The sequence below is a fragment of the Bos indicus x Bos taurus genome, chromosome 2 (assembly GCF_003369695.1).
Source record: "Bos indicus x Bos taurus breed Angus x Brahman F1 hybrid chromosome 2, Bos_hybrid_MaternalHap_v2.0, whole genome shotgun sequence".
NCBI classification, from domain to species: domain Eukaryota; kingdom Metazoa; phylum Chordata; class Mammalia; order Artiodactyla; family Bovidae; genus Bos; species Bos indicus x Bos taurus.
Genome location: NC_040077.1, coordinates 100,967,862 through 100,986,848, shown reverse-complemented (window position 1 = coordinate 100,986,848; position 18,987 = coordinate 100,967,862). Strand labels below are relative to the sequence as shown.

General features: G+C 35.8%; 1 protein-coding gene across 10 annotated transcripts in view; it reads left to right on the top strand.

Annotated features, from left to right (window-relative positions):
• IKZF2 (IKAROS family zinc finger 2) overlaps window positions 1–18,987 on the top strand; it is a 185,871-nt gene that overhangs the window by 105,594 nt on the left and 61,290 nt on the right. For 8 of the 10 annotated variants that reach the window (XM_027566696.1, XM_027566655.1, XM_027566686.1 and 5 more), the window contains 2 exons: window positions 5,805–6,071; window positions 12,241–12,408. In XM_027566696.1, the coding sequence (XP_027422497.1) occupies window positions 5,805–6,071; window positions 12,241–12,408 (435 nt within the window). The remainder of the gene's footprint in view (window positions 1–5,804; window positions 6,072–12,240; window positions 12,409–18,987) is intronic. The other 2 variants (XM_027566714.1, XM_027566706.1) reach the window with 1 other exon arrangement.

Below are 18,987 nucleotides of genomic sequence, written 5' to 3'. Positions count from 1 at the left end.
GTGGCCACTGATGTGTTTTCCAAATTTTATGGCATATTTAGAGCAGCACTTTAACAGCATCATCTTTTATGATTTGAAATAGCTCAGCTGGAATTCTATATCTCCACTAGCTTTGTTCCTAGTAATGCTTCCTAAGGCCTGCTTGACTTCGCACCCCAGGATGTCTGGCTCTAGGTGACTGATTACACCATCGTGGTTATCCAGGTCATTAAGACCTTTTTTATATAGCTCTTCTCTGTATTCTAGCCACCTCTTCTTAATATCTTCTAATTCTGTTAGGTCCATACCATTTTTGTCCTTTATTGTGCATATCTTTGCATGAAATGTTCCCTTGGTGTTGCTAATCTTCCTGAAGAGATCTCTATTCTTTCCCATTCTATTATTTTCCTCTATTTCTTTGCATTGTTCACTTTAGAAAGCTTTCTTATCTTAGTTTCTTACTATAGTTTACCACTTCTTTTATATTTAGTTCTAGTAAATCTATGCTTTTGGATATTCATCTCAAGTATGTTCTTCTGTAGATAGAAAAGAAAGTTCTAACCATAATGGTAACATCTCATAAACTGGACTTTTTAAACTATTTTAAATTTTATTTATTTACTGCTGGGTTCGTTGCTGCATGGGCTTTTCTCTGGTTGTTGCAAGCAGAGGCTACCCTCTAGATGTAATGCACGGGCTTCTCATTGTAATGACATCTCTTGTTTCAGAGCATGTGCTCTAGGGCTCTCAGGCTGCAGCAGTTGTGGCCTGTGGGTACTCAGTATTTGAGGCTCCTGGGCTCTTAAGCACAGGCTTAATAGTTGTGGCACTTGGGCTTATCTGCTCTGTTGCATGTGTGATCTTCCCGGACCAGAGATCAAACCCATGTCTCCTGCATTGGCAGGTGGATTCTTTTACCACTGAGCCAGCAGGGAAGCCCTGATAAATTTGTTAAATGACATTTTTACTAATGTTTAATGTTGTTTTACTGTCCATATTCTAATATTCTCCTGAGGGAAAAGATAATTTAGTAGAACATCAAGTCATAATTTTGTACTCTTTTGAAATTGAAGAGGCCCATACGTTCAGACTTAACTTCTTTTAGATATACCTTTCTTCAGTTCCTGAAATGAAATGTGGGTAGACTTTATACTCATTAAAGGCAGCTTATCAGATGTTGACTAGTTTAAGAATGTAAGTGATAGCATTGCCGTGAAATTTGTGATCTTTAGTACATGACTTTAATGTGTGGGAAAATTTGCTCACAGGCTGGTATATGAAATCATGCTACATTAAGTCATATTTTTCATTTGTTTTCTTTCTTAATTTTCCCTTTATGTGACAGTTACAAATGAAACATGGGACTGTGTAGAGTAACCGGTAGTATTTTTACATTGATTAGAACAGTTTTCCTTCTCAGAAAAAAATGGAAGAATTTCTCGGAATATGGAAAAACTATTGAAGCAAGATATGGAATCCAGAAGTCATAATTGTTATGACTTAAATATGTTATGTTTAACAAAAATGTTAAAATTCAAAATGTAAAAAATTTAACATACATGCCAAAAAAATACCCTGGAGTAAAAAGATATACCAAAGTTTTTGCAAAACATATCAGACACAGGGCTAAGTTCCTTACTATATAAAGCATTTAAATTCAGTGAGAAAGGCTGACAACCTAGTGGAAAAATGGGCAAAGAATTTTGATAGGCATTTCTAAAAAAAAAGAGAGAGAGAGAACACATTTAAACATGAAAAAGATACCCAACTTCATTCACAATAAAAAATGCAGATTAAAAGTCTAAAGTAAAATAACTGGTTTTTAGCAGATTAACAGTTTTGTATGGTATATTAGACAATAATGTCTATAATAGCACTAAATAAATAATAGCCTGGGTGAATATATTATGTTTGTAAAATAGATTTTATGCAGGTATTGGAAACGAACAGTGTAGATTTCTGTGTCTGTGCCTGTGTGCTCAGTTGCTCAGTTGTATCTGACGCTTTTGTGACCCATGGACCGTAGCCCATGAGGCTCCTGTGTCCATGGGTTTTCCCAGGCAAGAATAGTGGAGTGGGTTGCCATTTCCTTCTCCAGGGAATCTTCCCAACTCGAGGATGGAACCCACATCTTCTGCAGCTCCTGCAAAGGATTCTTTATACCACTAAGCCACCTGGGAAGCCCGATTTCTTTGTACTAATGTGGAAAATAGTGAACAGATATTATTAACTGAAGAAAGGAACGTTAAAGTCAGCTCATTTTGTGTAAAAAGAGTGACCTGTATGTACACATGTATACACATATGTACACACATGTACACACACAATTCTAAATAGAAGACAAGGATTATGGTTGATTTTGAGACCAGAACTGAGGAATGGGTGAACTTTAGGTAGAAAAGGACATAATTTTCATTTTTTATCCTTTCAGCTCAGTTCAGTTCAGTTCAGTTGCTCAGTCGTGTCTGACTGTTTGCAACCCCATGGATTGCAGCACACCAGGCTCCCCTGTCCGTCACCAACTCCTGGAGTTTACTCAGACTCATGTCCATTGAGTCGGTGATGCCATCCAACCATCTCATCCTCCATCGTCCCCTTCTCCTCCCTCCTTCAATCTTTCCTAGCATCAGGGTCTTTTCAGATCAGTCAGTTCATCGCATCAGGTGGCCAAAGTATTGGATTTTCAGCTTCAGTATGAGTCCTTCCAACAAATATTCAGGACTGATTTCCTTTAGGATGGACTGGTTGGATCTCCTTGCAGTCCAAGGATCTCTCAAGAGTCTTCTCCAACACCGCAGTTCAAAAGGATCAATTCTTCAGTGCTCAGCTTTCTTTAAGGTCCACTCTCACATCCATACATGACCACTGGAAAAACCATAACTTTGACTAGATGGACCTTTGTTGGCAAAGTAATATCTCTGCTTTTGAATATGCTATCTAGGTTGGTCATAACTTTTCTTCCAAAGAGCAAGTGTCTTAATTTCATGGCTGCAGTGACCATCTGAAGTGATTTTGGAGCCCCCAAAAATAAGTCTCTCACTGTTTCCATTGTTTCCCATCTATTTGCCATGAAGTGATGGGACCAGATGCCATGATCTTCGTTTTCTGAACGTTGAGTTTTAAGCCAGCTTTTTCACTCTTCTTTTTCACTTTCATCAGAGGCTTTTTAGTTCCTCTTCACTTTCTGCCATAAGGGTGATGTCATCTGCATATCTGAGGTTATTGATATTTCTCTCAGTAATCTTAATTCCAGATTGTGCTTCATCCAGCCCAGTGTTTCTCATGATGTACTCTGCATATAAGTTAAATAAGCAGGGTGACAATATACAGCCTTGACATACCGGTTTCCCAATTTTGAACCAGTCTGTTGTTCCATGCCCAGTTCTAAGTGTTGCTTCCTGACCTGTGTACAGATTTCTCAGGAGACAGGTTAGGTGGTCTGGTATTCCCATCTCTTTAAGAATTTTCCATAGTTTGTTGTGATCCACACAGTCAAAGGCTTTGGCATAGTCAATAAAGCAGAAATAGATATTTTTCTGGAACTCTCTTGCTTTTTTGACGATCCAGTGGATGTTGGCATTTTGATCTCTGGTTCCTCTGCCTTTTCTAAATCTAATCCTTTACGATGATTCATTTTTTGTTATTCTGTTAATGGATTCTTTAAACATATAAGAAAATACCTTAAAGAAAATTCTTAATCAGTTAATTAAAATGCTTCAGGGAATACTACCTGAAATACTTCTTGTATGCCACAAATATCTTAGCATATTGGAAATATTAAGATGGAAAAATATTGTCCATACTCTTCTCAAAACCCAGTAAAGCAGTGCTAATTTATAAATAGGGTAAAACCCAAGATATACATATTCTGTTAGAGATGAGGCAAGAAGGCTGTGTATCCCTTTGTAGTTCTTAGGTTAGTTTACGTACTGTTACGTTAATTGATCTTTACAAAAACTTTATGGAATAAAAACACTTTTGTCCAAAGAAAAATAATGGTAAGCCCATTTTTTATATTTAGACATTTAATGCTTACATCTGTCCTAGGAAGTGGGTGCCATTGTCATCCCGATTTTGTAGAGGACATGGAGAACTTAGTAATATGCACAGCGTGACACTCCTTTTATAATACTAAGTGCCACTGCTAGAAACTTTGCTCTTAATAGCTAAACTATTGTGCTTAAACTTTATTCTGTAATCTGAATTCATCTCCACTTTGTAAATGAAAGACATAAGATTCAGAGGTTAAGTAACTGGTTCAAGATTATATTGCAGTAAATGTCAAAGCCAGTTCTCCTAACTAAATCTAGTGATCCCCACGTTGTACCACACTGTCTGTGGTTCACAGGGGAGTTCCATGGAGGGAGCATGGAGGAGTCATTTTGATAGTATGTGCTGCCTGTCATAAGAACTAACAACGAGGCAGAGAAAGGGTGGTTTCTCTAAGAAAACAATTGCCGTAAAAAAAAATGTACTTCCTTTTTATGAAAATATTTCCTCTATTCAAGTAATACCAAATAATTTGTTTTGCTTAGTAACTTTGATATGGTTTCTTGAGAAATTTTCAAGATCAGTGGATAAAACCTGGTATTCTCTTAAACCTTGCTTCTGCTCTGTGAAAGGACTCTGTCAGCAATCCAGCATGAGGGCTGTGCTAACAAAATTCCAACTTTTCTGTGGGATGATCCAAAAACAGCAAACAGAAGGCATTAAATTTCTTAACAGTCACAAGTGTGTGCATGCATGCTATGCCATTCCTGTCATTCACTGCTTTTTGGTGTGCATAGATTAAAGTTGGAATACTTTGATTTGCAGACTAATATGTTCTATGGAGAACTTTTTTCACACAGGAAATAAAAAAGCAAAGTAGCTTAAGAGCATGTGACTTCTGTGCACTCTGCCCTTTATCTATATAACTTTCAACTGACTGTATTATTTAGTCTGATTTTTAGAATATTTGCCTTGCCTGGATGACTTCATGTGTCTAAGACATTTGCTGGCTTAACATCCCGAGTTGTTTCTCTTGCTCATTTCAAAGGCAGGTTTACACAAGCGCTCTAATGGAAAACAGAGACTATGACTTGTGTGTGTGTGTGTATGTATATATATGCTGCTAAGTCACTTCAGTCGTGTCCGACTCTGTGCGACCCCATAGACGGCAGCCCACCAGGCTCCCCCGTCCCTGGGATTCTCCAGGCAAGAACACTGGAGTGGGTTGCCCTTTCCTTCTCCAATGCGTAAAAGTGAAAGTGAAGTCACTCAGTCGTATCCGACCCTCAACGACCCCATGGACTGCAGCCTTCCAGGCTCCTCCGTCCATGGGATTTTCTAGGCAAGAGTACTGGAGTGGGGTGCCATTCCCTTCTCCGATGTGTATATATATATATATATATATATATATATATATAGTTAAGAAAAGGTGTAGCTCAGTGGGTTAAGTAGTATCTCATCTTCGCCTTTTCGTAATCCTGTCTCAGTCACCTTAATGACAAACTCAAAAATCTAACAATACCAGTTGTTTAAAGAGTTGCTTAAAAAGTGTACCCCTGAATTAAAGAAAAACATGTGTGTAAAAATAAAGCATCATTCTCTTTACCTTGAGCTTCCCTAGGTCATCTTCACTTTCATACCGAAGCTTCACTGGAGTACCTTGGAGCAAAGCACATATAATGTTGCATGAGGGATGGACTTTATTCTATAGAGAATATGCTGTATTCTACAGTATTTCCAGCCATGTTAATAGAATGGCAATGTGTGGGAAAGAGATGTAGGTGACTACATATAACATGCACTCAAAATGTCTTTCTTTCTTCTTTAAATTACAGCAAATTCAGTAAAGCTAGAAATGCAGAGTGATGAAGAGTGTGACAGGAAACCCCTGAGCCGCGAAGATGAGATCAGGGGCCATGATGAGGGTAGCAGCCTAGAAGAACCCCTAATTGAAAGCAGCGAGGTGGCAGACAACAGGAAAGTCCAGGAGCTTCAAGGCGAGGGAGGAATCCGGCTTCCGAATGGTAAACTGAAATGTGACGTCTGTGGCATGGTTTGCATTGGGCCCAATGTGCTTATGGTACATAAAAGGAGTCATACTGGTAAGCAGCTGAAAGAATAACCTGATGACTGCCTGTGACATCTGATGTTGATATTACCTGACATCTATTCTCTTTCCTTTTTATTCAGGGGTGGCAATGGTAAAACTCCTTTTTCAGAATTCTGCTAGTATTGGATTGCTGAAAAGCAGCAAGTAGCCTGGGTCTTGACTTCCAGCCTTCAGATCTGAATAGCATTTCAAAAAGAAGTTTGGGATTCAGTTTCCACAGTTCTTAATATAGCAATAATATGATGAGGGTTCAAAAGGTATAGGAGAATTTCATTGTGTAACTTGATCTTTTTGTACTCCTATACATATTTTACCATACCCATGGGCAGAGAAGAGAGTTTGCTAGGTAAACATTTATCCTATAATGTGGTCCTCTTGTATTTATATAATAGTGGATCATTTTCACCTTATCTAATTAACTTCTTGAAATACAATTTTCAATCAGTCTTTGCCTTCCATGGGTCTGTGTAGGAGACAGATACTTATTTTCACCAGTTCCAGGATGTCACCCTTTGCCTGTAATTTTTAACTATAACTACTGCAAGGAGATAACATCGGGTAGAATGTACCAAAGGGTGGTTGGAATGTGTACTCATAGAATCAGGTGAGGAAAAGGACCTCAGATTAATATACTTTTAGACATCTGAGTAATGAGAAAAACCAACTCATTTAGAAGGCCTTATTTAAATCTCTTTAAATCCTTTGGTAAAAAATTTAAATTCTTTTTGATGTAAACACAAGAAATGATACTGTGATAAGGTAGGTGGATCATTGACTCTTAAAAAGTTTCAGTCATATGAAATTTGATTTAAAGGTAATGATAGCTTTAACTATAATTCAGAGAGGTATCATAGAGCAAAACAGTAATAAGTCATACACTCAGAGTTTTAAAATATGACACTCTTTTGGAAGAGAGATAAATCACAGTAAAGACATTGATTTAAAAGACTTCTAAGTAATCAATTTAGTCAGTAGATGCTTAAAACATGAGACATCCTGGGAACATTGACGTTTTCTTAGTCCACATTTCTCATTTACACATGAAGAAAATGAAGCCCAAAACAGTTAAGTAATTTATCCATCGTTCCTTATGTAATTAAGAGCATTTAGAGGCTAGGCTCAGTGTTTCTTGATGTCCAAAGAGGTTTTGTTCAAATATTTTGTGCTTCGTATATCAATACTCTAAGGCTGATAGTTTCATTATAGTGAGAAACTACACCTTAGAATCACTGTTACCTCAATTGAAATCATCAACTTCAGGGCGTACACTCTTATTCAACCATACAGTCAGTTACATTTTTACTTTTTGTTTTGAATTTCCTTTTTAAATAGCATCATATTTTTAAAATATTTTTTAGAATTTACAGTAATATTTATATTACTAGTGAAGATGGTTTTTCTTTTAATTGTTAGAAATGTCTCATGGAAACAAAAGATCAAGCTAAGTATCATCTTTGATAAGAAAAGAAAAAGACTGTAAAACATGAATCTACTCTGTTTCTATGCTCATGAAGTTATTCTAACTGCAGGTCTAAAAGAAGAGATCCACAAAGTTATGATGTACCCATCATCTCAGAGAGATTATATTGAGGGAGATAACACACTTTGGGATGTCTCCGTCTCACATCCAGCAATGTAGAAACTAAATAAAATTAGTAGAGTGACTTTTCAGTTGAATTGCAAATAGTATTCATTTTAAAGCTGAAAAATATATTTAAAAAATTTTTGTAACATTTTTAATAAACCTTTTTGGTCTGAGTTAAAAACATTCAAAAAATTTGAGTGTACTCTGTTGAAAATTTAGGTTAATTGATGTTTCACTGTATCTACAGTGACTTTCATGAGGATTGTTGGTTTATAAATACAGAAATAATTACCCACCTACTGTACTGTCCATTTGATATTTACTACAGTAAAGTAGAGTTGTTGCTGCTGCTGCTAAGTCACTTTAGTCATACCTGACTCTGTGCAACCCCATGGACTATAGCCTACCAGACTCCTCCGTCCATGGGATTTTCCAGGCAAGATTACTGGAGTGGGTTGCCATTTCCTTCTCCAGGAGATCTTCCTGACCCAGGGATTGAACCCAGGTCTGCCACATTGTAGGCAGACGCTTTACCATCTGAACCACCAGGAAACTATTTCTAAATAGTTACACAGAAAAAAAAAAAAAAAATAGTTACACAGATTTCCATGAGTCCTGGGAATATAGGATTCATTCAGCTGGTAAAGGCAAGGAAAATAAACTAAATAGACTTTTAAAAAATATTCTTGGAACTCTATGAATTTTTAATATTAATAAATATTTATTAGAGTATTGGGAAATTTTTATACTTTTCTAAGATCTGGGTGGTTTTTTGTTAAAAGTTACTAATAATTCATAGAGGTGCTTGGGCTACTTGCCGCACATTGTTAACCATGAAATTGTGATGTGTCTTTAAATTAGCCATTTTTATGTGTATTTCTGATGACCCAGTTTATGTGTCTTAGTGGGTCATGACATTTTCAATTCCATTTTAGCACTGTGAGAATAGAAAGTCTATTTGTGTTTCTTTAGATTGGCAACAAATGAAGTTGAAATATAGACATTAAGCAAATGTTTTCCCCTTAATTTGATGAACCATCTTCATTTTAGAACTTCCCCCTTTCACCATTTATAGCTTGCTAGTATAAAAGACACTGTCTTCAATCCTTAAATCCCTTTAAGAAACATAAGCTTCTGTGTTTTTAGCTCACAGAATGTCTAATATAAAATTGATAGTGGAAAAATACACAATCACTCAATTTATTAAAATGACATGGAGTATCAGCTCTAATTCACTTCTTTTTCTTCTTCTTTCATACTCTACTAAAGTGTCAATTCCAGTGCCTTATTAATGGCTCAGTGTTACCTCTTTGGTATTGCTACTTTAGTAGATAATCAGGTAATATTGTCATCGGATACTCCAGGCACTCTTCACTGGGAATGAAGTGAGAAGAAAAGAAGTAGGGGTAGTAAATCAATTCATGCATGAACACAAATTGATACAACACTATAAATATAGAATATTCTTAATTTTGCCTCTCTTTGGGGTAGAGTACTCTCATCTTTGTAACTTAAGTTTTCAACACCATATTTTGTCCATTGCAGCTTTGTGGAGCCATTCTCTTGCTCCAAGGCCCTCTCTACACATAGTTGGGATTTTTCGTATTTGTAGGTGGTGCTCCAACCAACAGAGGCATACCCTCTGCCTTTGATTCACCAAAGTAAACTGATGCATGTATATTTGCATTTCAATTGAATAAACACAGATCTAGAAATGTGTTTATGAAAATATATAAAATATTGAAATATAATTTATTCCATAATAAGAATAGTAGATGATTTCACTCAGTGAATAAAAATGGTCCTTGACTAGATGAGTAGATTGATTTAAAAAAAAGAAACAGATTTAGGATGGAAATGAACAATAACGTGGCTACATGACTACATCTTAATTGTTCTCCTGAATCCAGAGTTCTTAATCTGACTTCGCTGCCCACCCATCACAAGATTATCACAGATACAATAGCCTACTTAATGTTTTTGAATTAAACCTAAACTCGATAGAGTTACTGATGTGTTTAGTAAGTTTGTAAATTTCTCCTGAAAGTTGTTTTTGTTTACCTGAGATGAATGTCATTAATATATATATTTTAGGCAATATATAATATTTAATATATATTTAAACCAACTTGAAAAGGACCAATTGATTCAGGCTATGTATTAAAAAAAAGAATTATTAAAAAATAACTGAGATGTATTGTTTCAAGTTACATAGACAATACAGTTAGTCAACTGAACCTTTCAGTTAATTATCAGATAATTTTATACATATCTCTGTAAGATGTAGGCCAGGAAAATCATTTCTCAAAGCTTCATGTGCTTGAAATCAAAGTGCATTATTGCCAGTCTCTTTCCTCTCACCAAAACTGGGCTCATGACCGTTACCTTCCTCATGCCTCTTTCTTCCCTTCCCATGGCCATGGGAACAGAATTAGAAAACACCTTCTCACTAAGACTTACTCAGCAACAGGGCAATGTTTCTGGCTATAATTAGACATTTCTCCTACCCCTTTAAGATGATCATATAAAATACAGAAATAATTCTTATTAAAAATATTTGAGGATATCTGGAGTATTTTGTAAATGTAACAGCTAAATTACCCTGTCATTAGTCTCATAATTAAGTGAATTAACAGTTATTTTTAAAAATGATCCTTACTGTTATTTTTCAGATTAGCATTATTTTGAATGATGAATTCAGTAACCTAAATTAGGGATTTTAAAATATTTCAACTCAAGGATTGTAGGAGGCTTAAATAAAATCAAATTTAGCATTCTACCAGGAGTATTTTCCCAAGGCAAATATGATTTCAAGTATTTTTGTTCAAATACTAATTTGTTTTATAGTTATTGAGTACTAATTTGTGGTTGCCTGGGAAACCTTACATAGGATTTCAAAAGTTAAATCAAATATATTTATTAAAATGTGTAATTTGCGTTTGCTATTTTTTTTACTCTCTAAAAAGTTAATTTCAATAATAAAATCCTCTTTCCTTTTTATTACTAATTCCATGACATGAGTGAGGAGTAGAATATTATGATTTTAAAAACCTTTAGGCTGTTATTCCATTGGAAAAAGTCAAAGAATTAAGTTGTATATGTGTGTATGTCTGTGTGTATAAAATTTTTTAAATGATTTACCAAAATTAAGTTTATTTTTAAACTTTGATTATTTTATAAGATATTATATGAGAGGTTTTAGGTTAAATGTCTCCATTTTAACCTGTATTTAGTGCTAATTTTTCAGTTTTACCAAATGAATCAAACAAATTAAACTAGATAAAATTTAAGGTAATGTTAACATTATGGATAATTCTTTTTCAACCATCAATATAGGGACTTTTTGTAAACTTACATCATAAGATCGCCAAAGAAAAAAACCTAAAACTTTGCTACCCACACACACACAGGTTACCTTTATATATATATATATATATATCATTGAATTCCAAAATGAACAAGAACTACAGATTTCAAGATACATCTGATCTGTCAATTTTTCTTTAGGCTTTATAATTTATATGATAGAATGTGCAGTGGTAACTGCTAGAAGGTGACCATAGTTTATTTTATTTATCCCTCCTAGTAGTTCACGATGGTTTGGTGATGTTATTAGTTTGATCCTACTTACCAATTTCACATGCTCACCAAACTTCATGTTTTTAACTTGGGTGACTCTCTTAACAGCCTGTTGATGGCTGTCAGTTGACAGACAACTGATAATTCTGGCTTAAACAATTTTAGAGCAATATCAGTAATAGTAGAAAACGTTCCCATCAAATAAATTATTTTCACAAGAAAAAGAGAATATATGTATGGGAAATATCTGAACGAATAATTTTCTTTGGATTTTCTCTGATTCTATCAGGAAATTTTGCCACAGGTTTTATTGTTAGTGACTGGGTAAATCTATAGACCTAAGCTCTATTTTGAGATATTTGTGGTAATGAGCTTTGTAACCCAGTTCATTCATTGAACCTCTTTGGCCCCCTGATAAGAAAATGATCATCTAGAGAGTTAGACTATAGGTCCTTTTCAGCTCAAAGTTTCTGTCACTTTTTTTTTAAAGAGATAATAGCATGGTACAATAAAGAGAGCGAGATTTTGTCGTCAGATTGACCAAGAGTCATGTTCAGCTCCAGTACTTATTATCTGTGACTGTAATCAGATGCTTTGATATTTGAACTTCCATTTGTTTATTTGTAAATTGAAGTTATTAATACCAAACTAGTAATGCCATCCTGTGGTTTGAAATATTGTATGTAAAGCAACCTGTAAAACCAGTTAATTGATGGCACCTAGTTGTTCAACCAGTGGCCAATGTTCTGACTGTTGTTCTTTCCAGTCAGTGACAAGAATCCTGTAAAATTTATACGAAGAAAGGAAATGGCACTTGACCTAAAGTTTGGGACTTTGGTATTAGCAAAGCAAATTCGAGGAAGATAAAGGTTTAGAGGACATAGGAGGGAGATGGACATTCTCAGCACAGAGAACTGGCTCTGGTTAACATTGTAGATCCAATTAGTCACTTGCACATAACCTACTTGATCTTCCCCACCTCTTTACCCTTCTGCAGGTGAACGTCCGTTTCATTGTAACCAGTGTGGAGCTTCTTTTACTCAGAAGGGCAACCTTCTGAGACACATAAAGTTACACTCTGGAGAGAAGCCGTTCAAATGTCCTTTCTGTAGCTATGCCTGTAGAAGAAGGGACGCCCTCACAGGACACCTCAGGACCCACTCTGGTAAGTGGCACCAGCTCTTTAAGAAGAAAACTAAAATGTGGGAATTCAGAAGTGTGCTATAGAATAATTCAAAGCAACTTATAGCTTTGGTACATAGCTGAGAATGAGGTAGATGATTTTTTTTTTTTGTATACATTGAATAATTGACAGATTTTGCAGGATGCATTTGGCCCTTCTTTTTTAAATTTATAGACTTGGCAGAAAGGAGTACTATCAACTGAAGAGTTTCAAGCCATTGATGAAAACATCTGTTACATAGATTTTCTATAATTTTTAAATTTTATAATTATTAATGAAGTAATTGTGGTTAATCTAGAATAATGGAAAACCCAGTAAAAAAAAATATAGTTACATGTTGATGTTAGCATAGAGGAGAGGAAAGCTGTGATGTTTTTTGACTGATAGAGTACCTGGGCTGGGACTTCAGGGGGTGTCAAATATAACTATTTTAAACTTGAAAATATTATGTTCATTAGAAAATTGTTGGCAAAACTAATATAATTATGTCAAGTTTAAAAATAAAATTTTAAATAAATAAATTAATTAATTAATTAAAAAAGAAAGAAAACTGGCTGTGAGAGTATTTTATATTTCATTTTAACTCTCCTTGTTTCTTTAACTTTCAAACCATAGTCATTGGATGCTCTCTGAAACTTTTCTCTGCTTCATAAATCATTAGAAAAATCTAGACTGTTTGATTTTTTTAAATGCCAGAATATAGTACATAAAAGCAAAAGAATGATTAGAAATCTGAATGGATTTCATTTGATTTTTAGCATGAATTGCTATAACCAAGAAGTTAAAGGTGGAAAATTAATATAGAATACTCTTAAGCCAGTTTTATATGCTCCTTCTGTTCATAATGACATATTAAAATTTAATTTTAATATGAAGATATGATGAAAGTGATATTTTCATCTACTTTGACAAATTGACAGAGTACTGTGGGTTGTGAGGTAATGCTTGTATTATCTTTCTTTACATTTTTCCTGTTAATCCTTAAGGCTTTACCCAGTTTTTTAACATGAATGAGAAATATGTAAAACTATTTAGACATTAACTCGATTAAAAAATAAAATTAATGAAATATTAAAATATTTTAAGTATATGCTTTATATTCTTCCCTGACTTAAGGCAGTTTACTCATTTCCAACCATGACACATTATATTTTAATTAGAAATTATGCTGTGAAAATTATATATTAAAGTGGTATTGTTTTATTATAAGAAGTATTCTTATTGAAAAATACTTTTAAGACCTGACAGTTATTTCCTTTAGCTGGCCATGAGCTCTGGCTTATTAAAGCATTAGTCAGTTGACAAAGGATTATATTAATATAAAACGTAGCTTTCCATGGGAATGAAGTTGAGGCAAAAATATAGCTGTAAGCATGTATTTCACTTTTTGCAAAATTTACAAAATTGTGTTGTTTTCAGTATCATGGTTTGCTGTATACGTTTACTCTACCTGGTGATTGCTAGATTCAAGGTTCATTGTCTGGTGACACCTCCAGAAGACATTTAACCTTCACCTCAATTTCTGTTTCCTTGATTTCTTTTTTGCTCTTTTAAGAGGTTAATCCCTGTGGGTAGTGTCTAAGAAGTCAAGACACCTTGGTTTTTGTATTAGACTGAGCTGGGCAGCTACACTCAGTTTCTTTATACATATTAGGCATGGCTCATCTAGGGGCTCCTATTTGGTGTCTAGTGGAGTGAGGGGAGGGAAAGATGGTGCTCAAAAGTAAGCCCCTTACATTGGCTTTGGCAAGGCCAGACACCATAATTTATATGGTTCAATATAATTATAAAGTTTATGTGCATAGAGCAAAGCTGTTTCTAAGAAACTATAATTTTTTTTTTTTTGGCTGTTCTATATGGCTTGCAAGATCTTAGTTCCTGTACCAGGGATCAAACCTGTGACCCTGCAGTGAAAATACATAGTCCTAACCACTTCACAGCTAGGGCATTCCCTATGAAACTGTAAATTTTGTAAATAAATACTTTGCTACTTTGAGGTTCAAAAAAAAAAGATATAAGTCTCTATAATTGCCATTATGAATTTGCAATTTGGTATACTACGTTATGGCTTTTGCAGACATATAAACAGATATGCTCAAATTGGCTAATAAGGGGAGTTTAACAGAGAGAGGAAAGGGACAGATGGGTGTCATCCAACTACTGCTTCATTAAGGTGTGATATTAGCTCAGACATACTTTGAATTCAAAATACTAGCCATCACCAATGCTGTTCATAATAGATGAAGCATAAAACATAGCTGCCAAAGTCCATGCTTCTCTAACTGATCAGAAAGCTCAAGTTGGTCATTATAATTTTCTTCTTTCACTGCTTATTCCATCTTCCCCTTACTTTTACCCTCTTTTTAGCACCTGGGCTGGACAAGGTTCTTTGATGGGTAATCACAGCCTAATTCCTAAACATTTTAAGTATTTGGTGACCTTTTCATCCTTGGATTACTATAGCTTTTCAATAACCAGAATTACTGGTCAAGTTTTTGTTAGAGATGTTCCAGTAAATCTGCTAAGCTTCTAACTTAGTTGTCCTTGCCCATATCATATAGCAACAACCCCAAATCATTTTAGTAATCTGAAAAGTTTACCAGCCAATAGCCTACGTCTCTTTCTGTTAATTCAGTAGCTTGAAAAGCCCCCTATAGGCAGGGAGTAGTCTCAGCTTTCAGTAAAATAGTAACAGAACTCTGATCCCTGGTGGAAACGTTTGGGCATTGACATCTCCAAAACCAGCAATCCCAAGGTTTTAGCACAGGAAGTGAAAACCCTTTAAGTGGGTTATTTGATGTATTGTGGCCACTACTACCTTAACCTCTTTGTAATCAAACATGTGCTATGGCAATGGGGAAGATAGATGACTTTAGGCATTTATCATATGCTACAGAACATACTCAAACTTCTCCCAGCTAGCAATCATACATGAACCATGCCACTTGTGGGCCAGTATACTCCATGTGACCCAATGATTCTGGATAATGTGGCGTGAGATATGGCTAGTGAAATCTGGAAATGGTTTGGGACCATTCCTGTATTTCCTTTGCCTTGAAAAGAATTTCCTGCTTAAAGTCAATATTTTAAGGAATACTATAGTGTTCTTAAAGGCATTCTGTTACATCCAGGTGAAGAGGAGCATACAAAAGCACCGAAGGAAGGGGAGGTAAATCCTGAATATCTATCAATTCCTATGAGAATAAATTTCTCCCTCCTTCAGGTAGAAAGTTCATTGTAATCCGCCAGTCACTAATCAACTGGTTGATCCCCTTGGAGAACAGTGCCATATCAGGGTCCCATCATTGGAAGGTGGTGAATTCAGCAGTTGTGGTAGTTAAATTAGTCACAGAGCAGGTGAAATCTATGTTGTTGAAGTTATAGAGTTTCCATTATTGCCCCTCTTTTCACTTTGTACATGGGCCACTTAAGCAGGCACTAGGGTAACTAGGTAAAGAATCTAATACCCATAGTATAGATTATCTGATTGTTTTGAGTCACCCATCACATAATCTTTTCTAGACTACTCAAAGCATCCTCCACAATGGATGCCCTCTGGAGGGAATTCATGTAAAATACCACATTGTCACATTTTGTACCAGTTCTAAGAGGCACATATGCATAACTCTCCCCGAAACCTTCTATCTCCAATCTTCCAGTCTTGTTTTTCTAAGTCCTTGACTATATGGCCATGCCATCTATCATTTCCTCATCTATCTTTTCTTACATGCAAACTGTACAGCTGGAGGGGTTATCTTTTCACTACTAGTATTTAGGGGGAGCCCTCTTCATTGGGCCTCTAGTACAATAGTTGCAGCTAGTACCAAATGCCATGCAGTCCATTCACAGGCTGGGTTCATGCAGTTTTATCCTATGTTAATTGGTCATTGAGAACACCCCATAAGGCCAGATTGTGAGATTGTGAAGCAGTAGTGGCAGGTATCAGAGACACATGAGCTACTTGCTCATGAAGTATATACCTGGGTTTTCCAGACCTGTGTGGTCCATTTCATTTAATAGTGAAGTGCTCTTATGCACATCTTATTTTGTATGTTGAATCAGATTAACACATAGTTCATTTTGTATAGTTTGAGCCACACAGTCATTTGGAGTTTCGTGTCCTAATACTCAGTCTTAATAAGAGTCCAATAGCAAATTAGGAGCTACTTTTCAAATGGCAAATCATTATTGAAAAGAGCATATTTTTAACTCAAAAAAAAAAAAAAAGAAAAGAGCACATATATTTCCTCCACTGGGCATCTGTGCTCCGATCCTGCAGTAGCAATTACATCACACACCATCTTTGCTTGACACATGTATTTCCAAAAATCATGGCATTGCTGGATCCTAGAGCCAGAGATCTACATGGCAGCTTTCATTGCAGGAGAGGTATACTGCAGTCCCAGTATACCTTTCTTGCCCCAGTCCTCTCTCAAGGTTGACAGCCTTGTGGATTATTGAATATGTGTATCAGAGTGGAATACCCAAACATAGTATATCTTGTTTCTAAAATTCAAAGAGGGGGCACCACATTTTCTGCCTCCTCCTTCATGATGAAAGGTACAAGGTACAGCAACTTATCATTTACCATAGAAGCTCTGTTTCCACATGCCTGCATCGCTGGGCCCCTAAAATTTCACCATTGCTGCAGATATCTAAAGTTTTCATAGAGATCACCTCCTATCCTCTGGCATATATCTTAATAAGACATTTTAGTGTTTACTACTTCCTGCTCACCAAATCCAATTGGTATAATACCATGAAGGTAATGCCCCGGGTTGATGTTATGTGAGATGTCAAGATGAACAAGATTTCTTTGCCCTATATTATGGCAAAGAGAGGAGAGTTGACCTAGCCGTAGGGTAAGATGGTGAAAGTATGTGTCCCTGCACTGTAAAGGCAAACTGCTTCAGATTATCTTTATTGATAAGGAATTACTTTTAAAAGAAATTAGGTTGGTAGTTCCATACATGGTGTCAGGGGCTGTGTTAATACGCTCCAACAAAGATACTATAGCTAGAACTGCTTCTGTATTTGCCATTCTGATACAACTAAATCTTCATTCATCCACAGAACCATCTAGGTCTTGCATTAGCCTAACAAACAGTTTAAATGGGTTTGTAGTAGGAATGACCACCCCAGCATCTTTTGGTTTTAGTTTACTGTCTTGGAAGAAATGACAGTTCTAAGGGCTATGATTTCCAGTATGGTAGCCACCAGCCATCTGTGGCTATTAAGCACCTGTATACATGGGCTTCCCCGTGGCCCAGTGGTAAAGAATCCGCCAGCAATACAGGAGACACAGGTTCAATCCCTGGGTCAGGAAGATCCCCTGGAGGAGGAAATGGCAACCCCCATCCAGTATTCTTGCCAGAAAAGCCCATGGACAGAGGAGCCTGGTGGGCTATAGTCCATAATGTCACAGAGAGTCTGATATGACTAAGACTGAGCACACACATATGGATAATACCACATGTTGAATATACCACATTAACAAATTGAAAAATAAAAGCCATATGGTTATCTCAGTAAATGCAGAGAAAGCCTTTGACAAAATTCAACAGCCATTGATGATAAAAACTCTACAGAAAGCAGGAATAGAAGGAACATACCTCAACATAATAAAAGCTATATATGACAAACCCACAGCAAACATTATCCTCAATGGTAAAAAATTGAAAGCATTTCCCCTAAAGTCAGGAACAAGACAAGGGTGCCCACTCTCACCACTACTATTCAACATAGTTTTGGAAGTTTTGGCCACAGCAGTCAGAGCAGAAAAAGAAATAAAAGGAATCCAAATTGGAAAAGAAGAAGTAAAACTCTCACTGTTTGCAGATGACATGATCCTCTACAGAGAAAACCCTAAAGACTCAACCAGAAAATTACTAGAGCTAATCAGTGAATATAGTAAAGTTGCAGGATATAAAATCAACACACAGAAATCCCTTGCATTCCTATATACCAATAATGAGAAAAAAGAAAGAGAAATTAAGGAAACAATTCCATTCACCATTGCAACGAAAATAATAAAATAGGAATATATCTACCTAAAGAAACTAAAGACCTATATATAGAAAACTATAAAACACTGGTGAAAGAAATCAAAGAGAACACTAATAGATGGAGAAATATACCATGTTCATGGATCAGAAGAATCAATATAGTGAAAAAGAGTATACTACCCAAAGCAATCTATAGATTCAATGCAATCCCTATCAAGCTACCAACAGTATTCTTCACAGAGGTAGAACAAATAATTTCACAATTTGTATGGAAATACAAAAAAACCTCGAATAGCTAAAGCAATCTTGAGAAAGAAGAATGGAACTGGAGGAATCAACCTGCCTGATGTCAGGCTCTGCTACAAAGCCACAGTCATCAAGACAGTATGGTACTGGCACAAAGACAGAAATATAGATCAATGGAACAAAATAGAAAGCCCAGAGATAAATCCACGCACCTATGGACACCTTATCTTTGACAAAGGAGGCAAGAATATATGATGGATTAAAGACAATCTCTTTAATAAGTGGTGCTGGGGAAAAAACCACTTGTAAA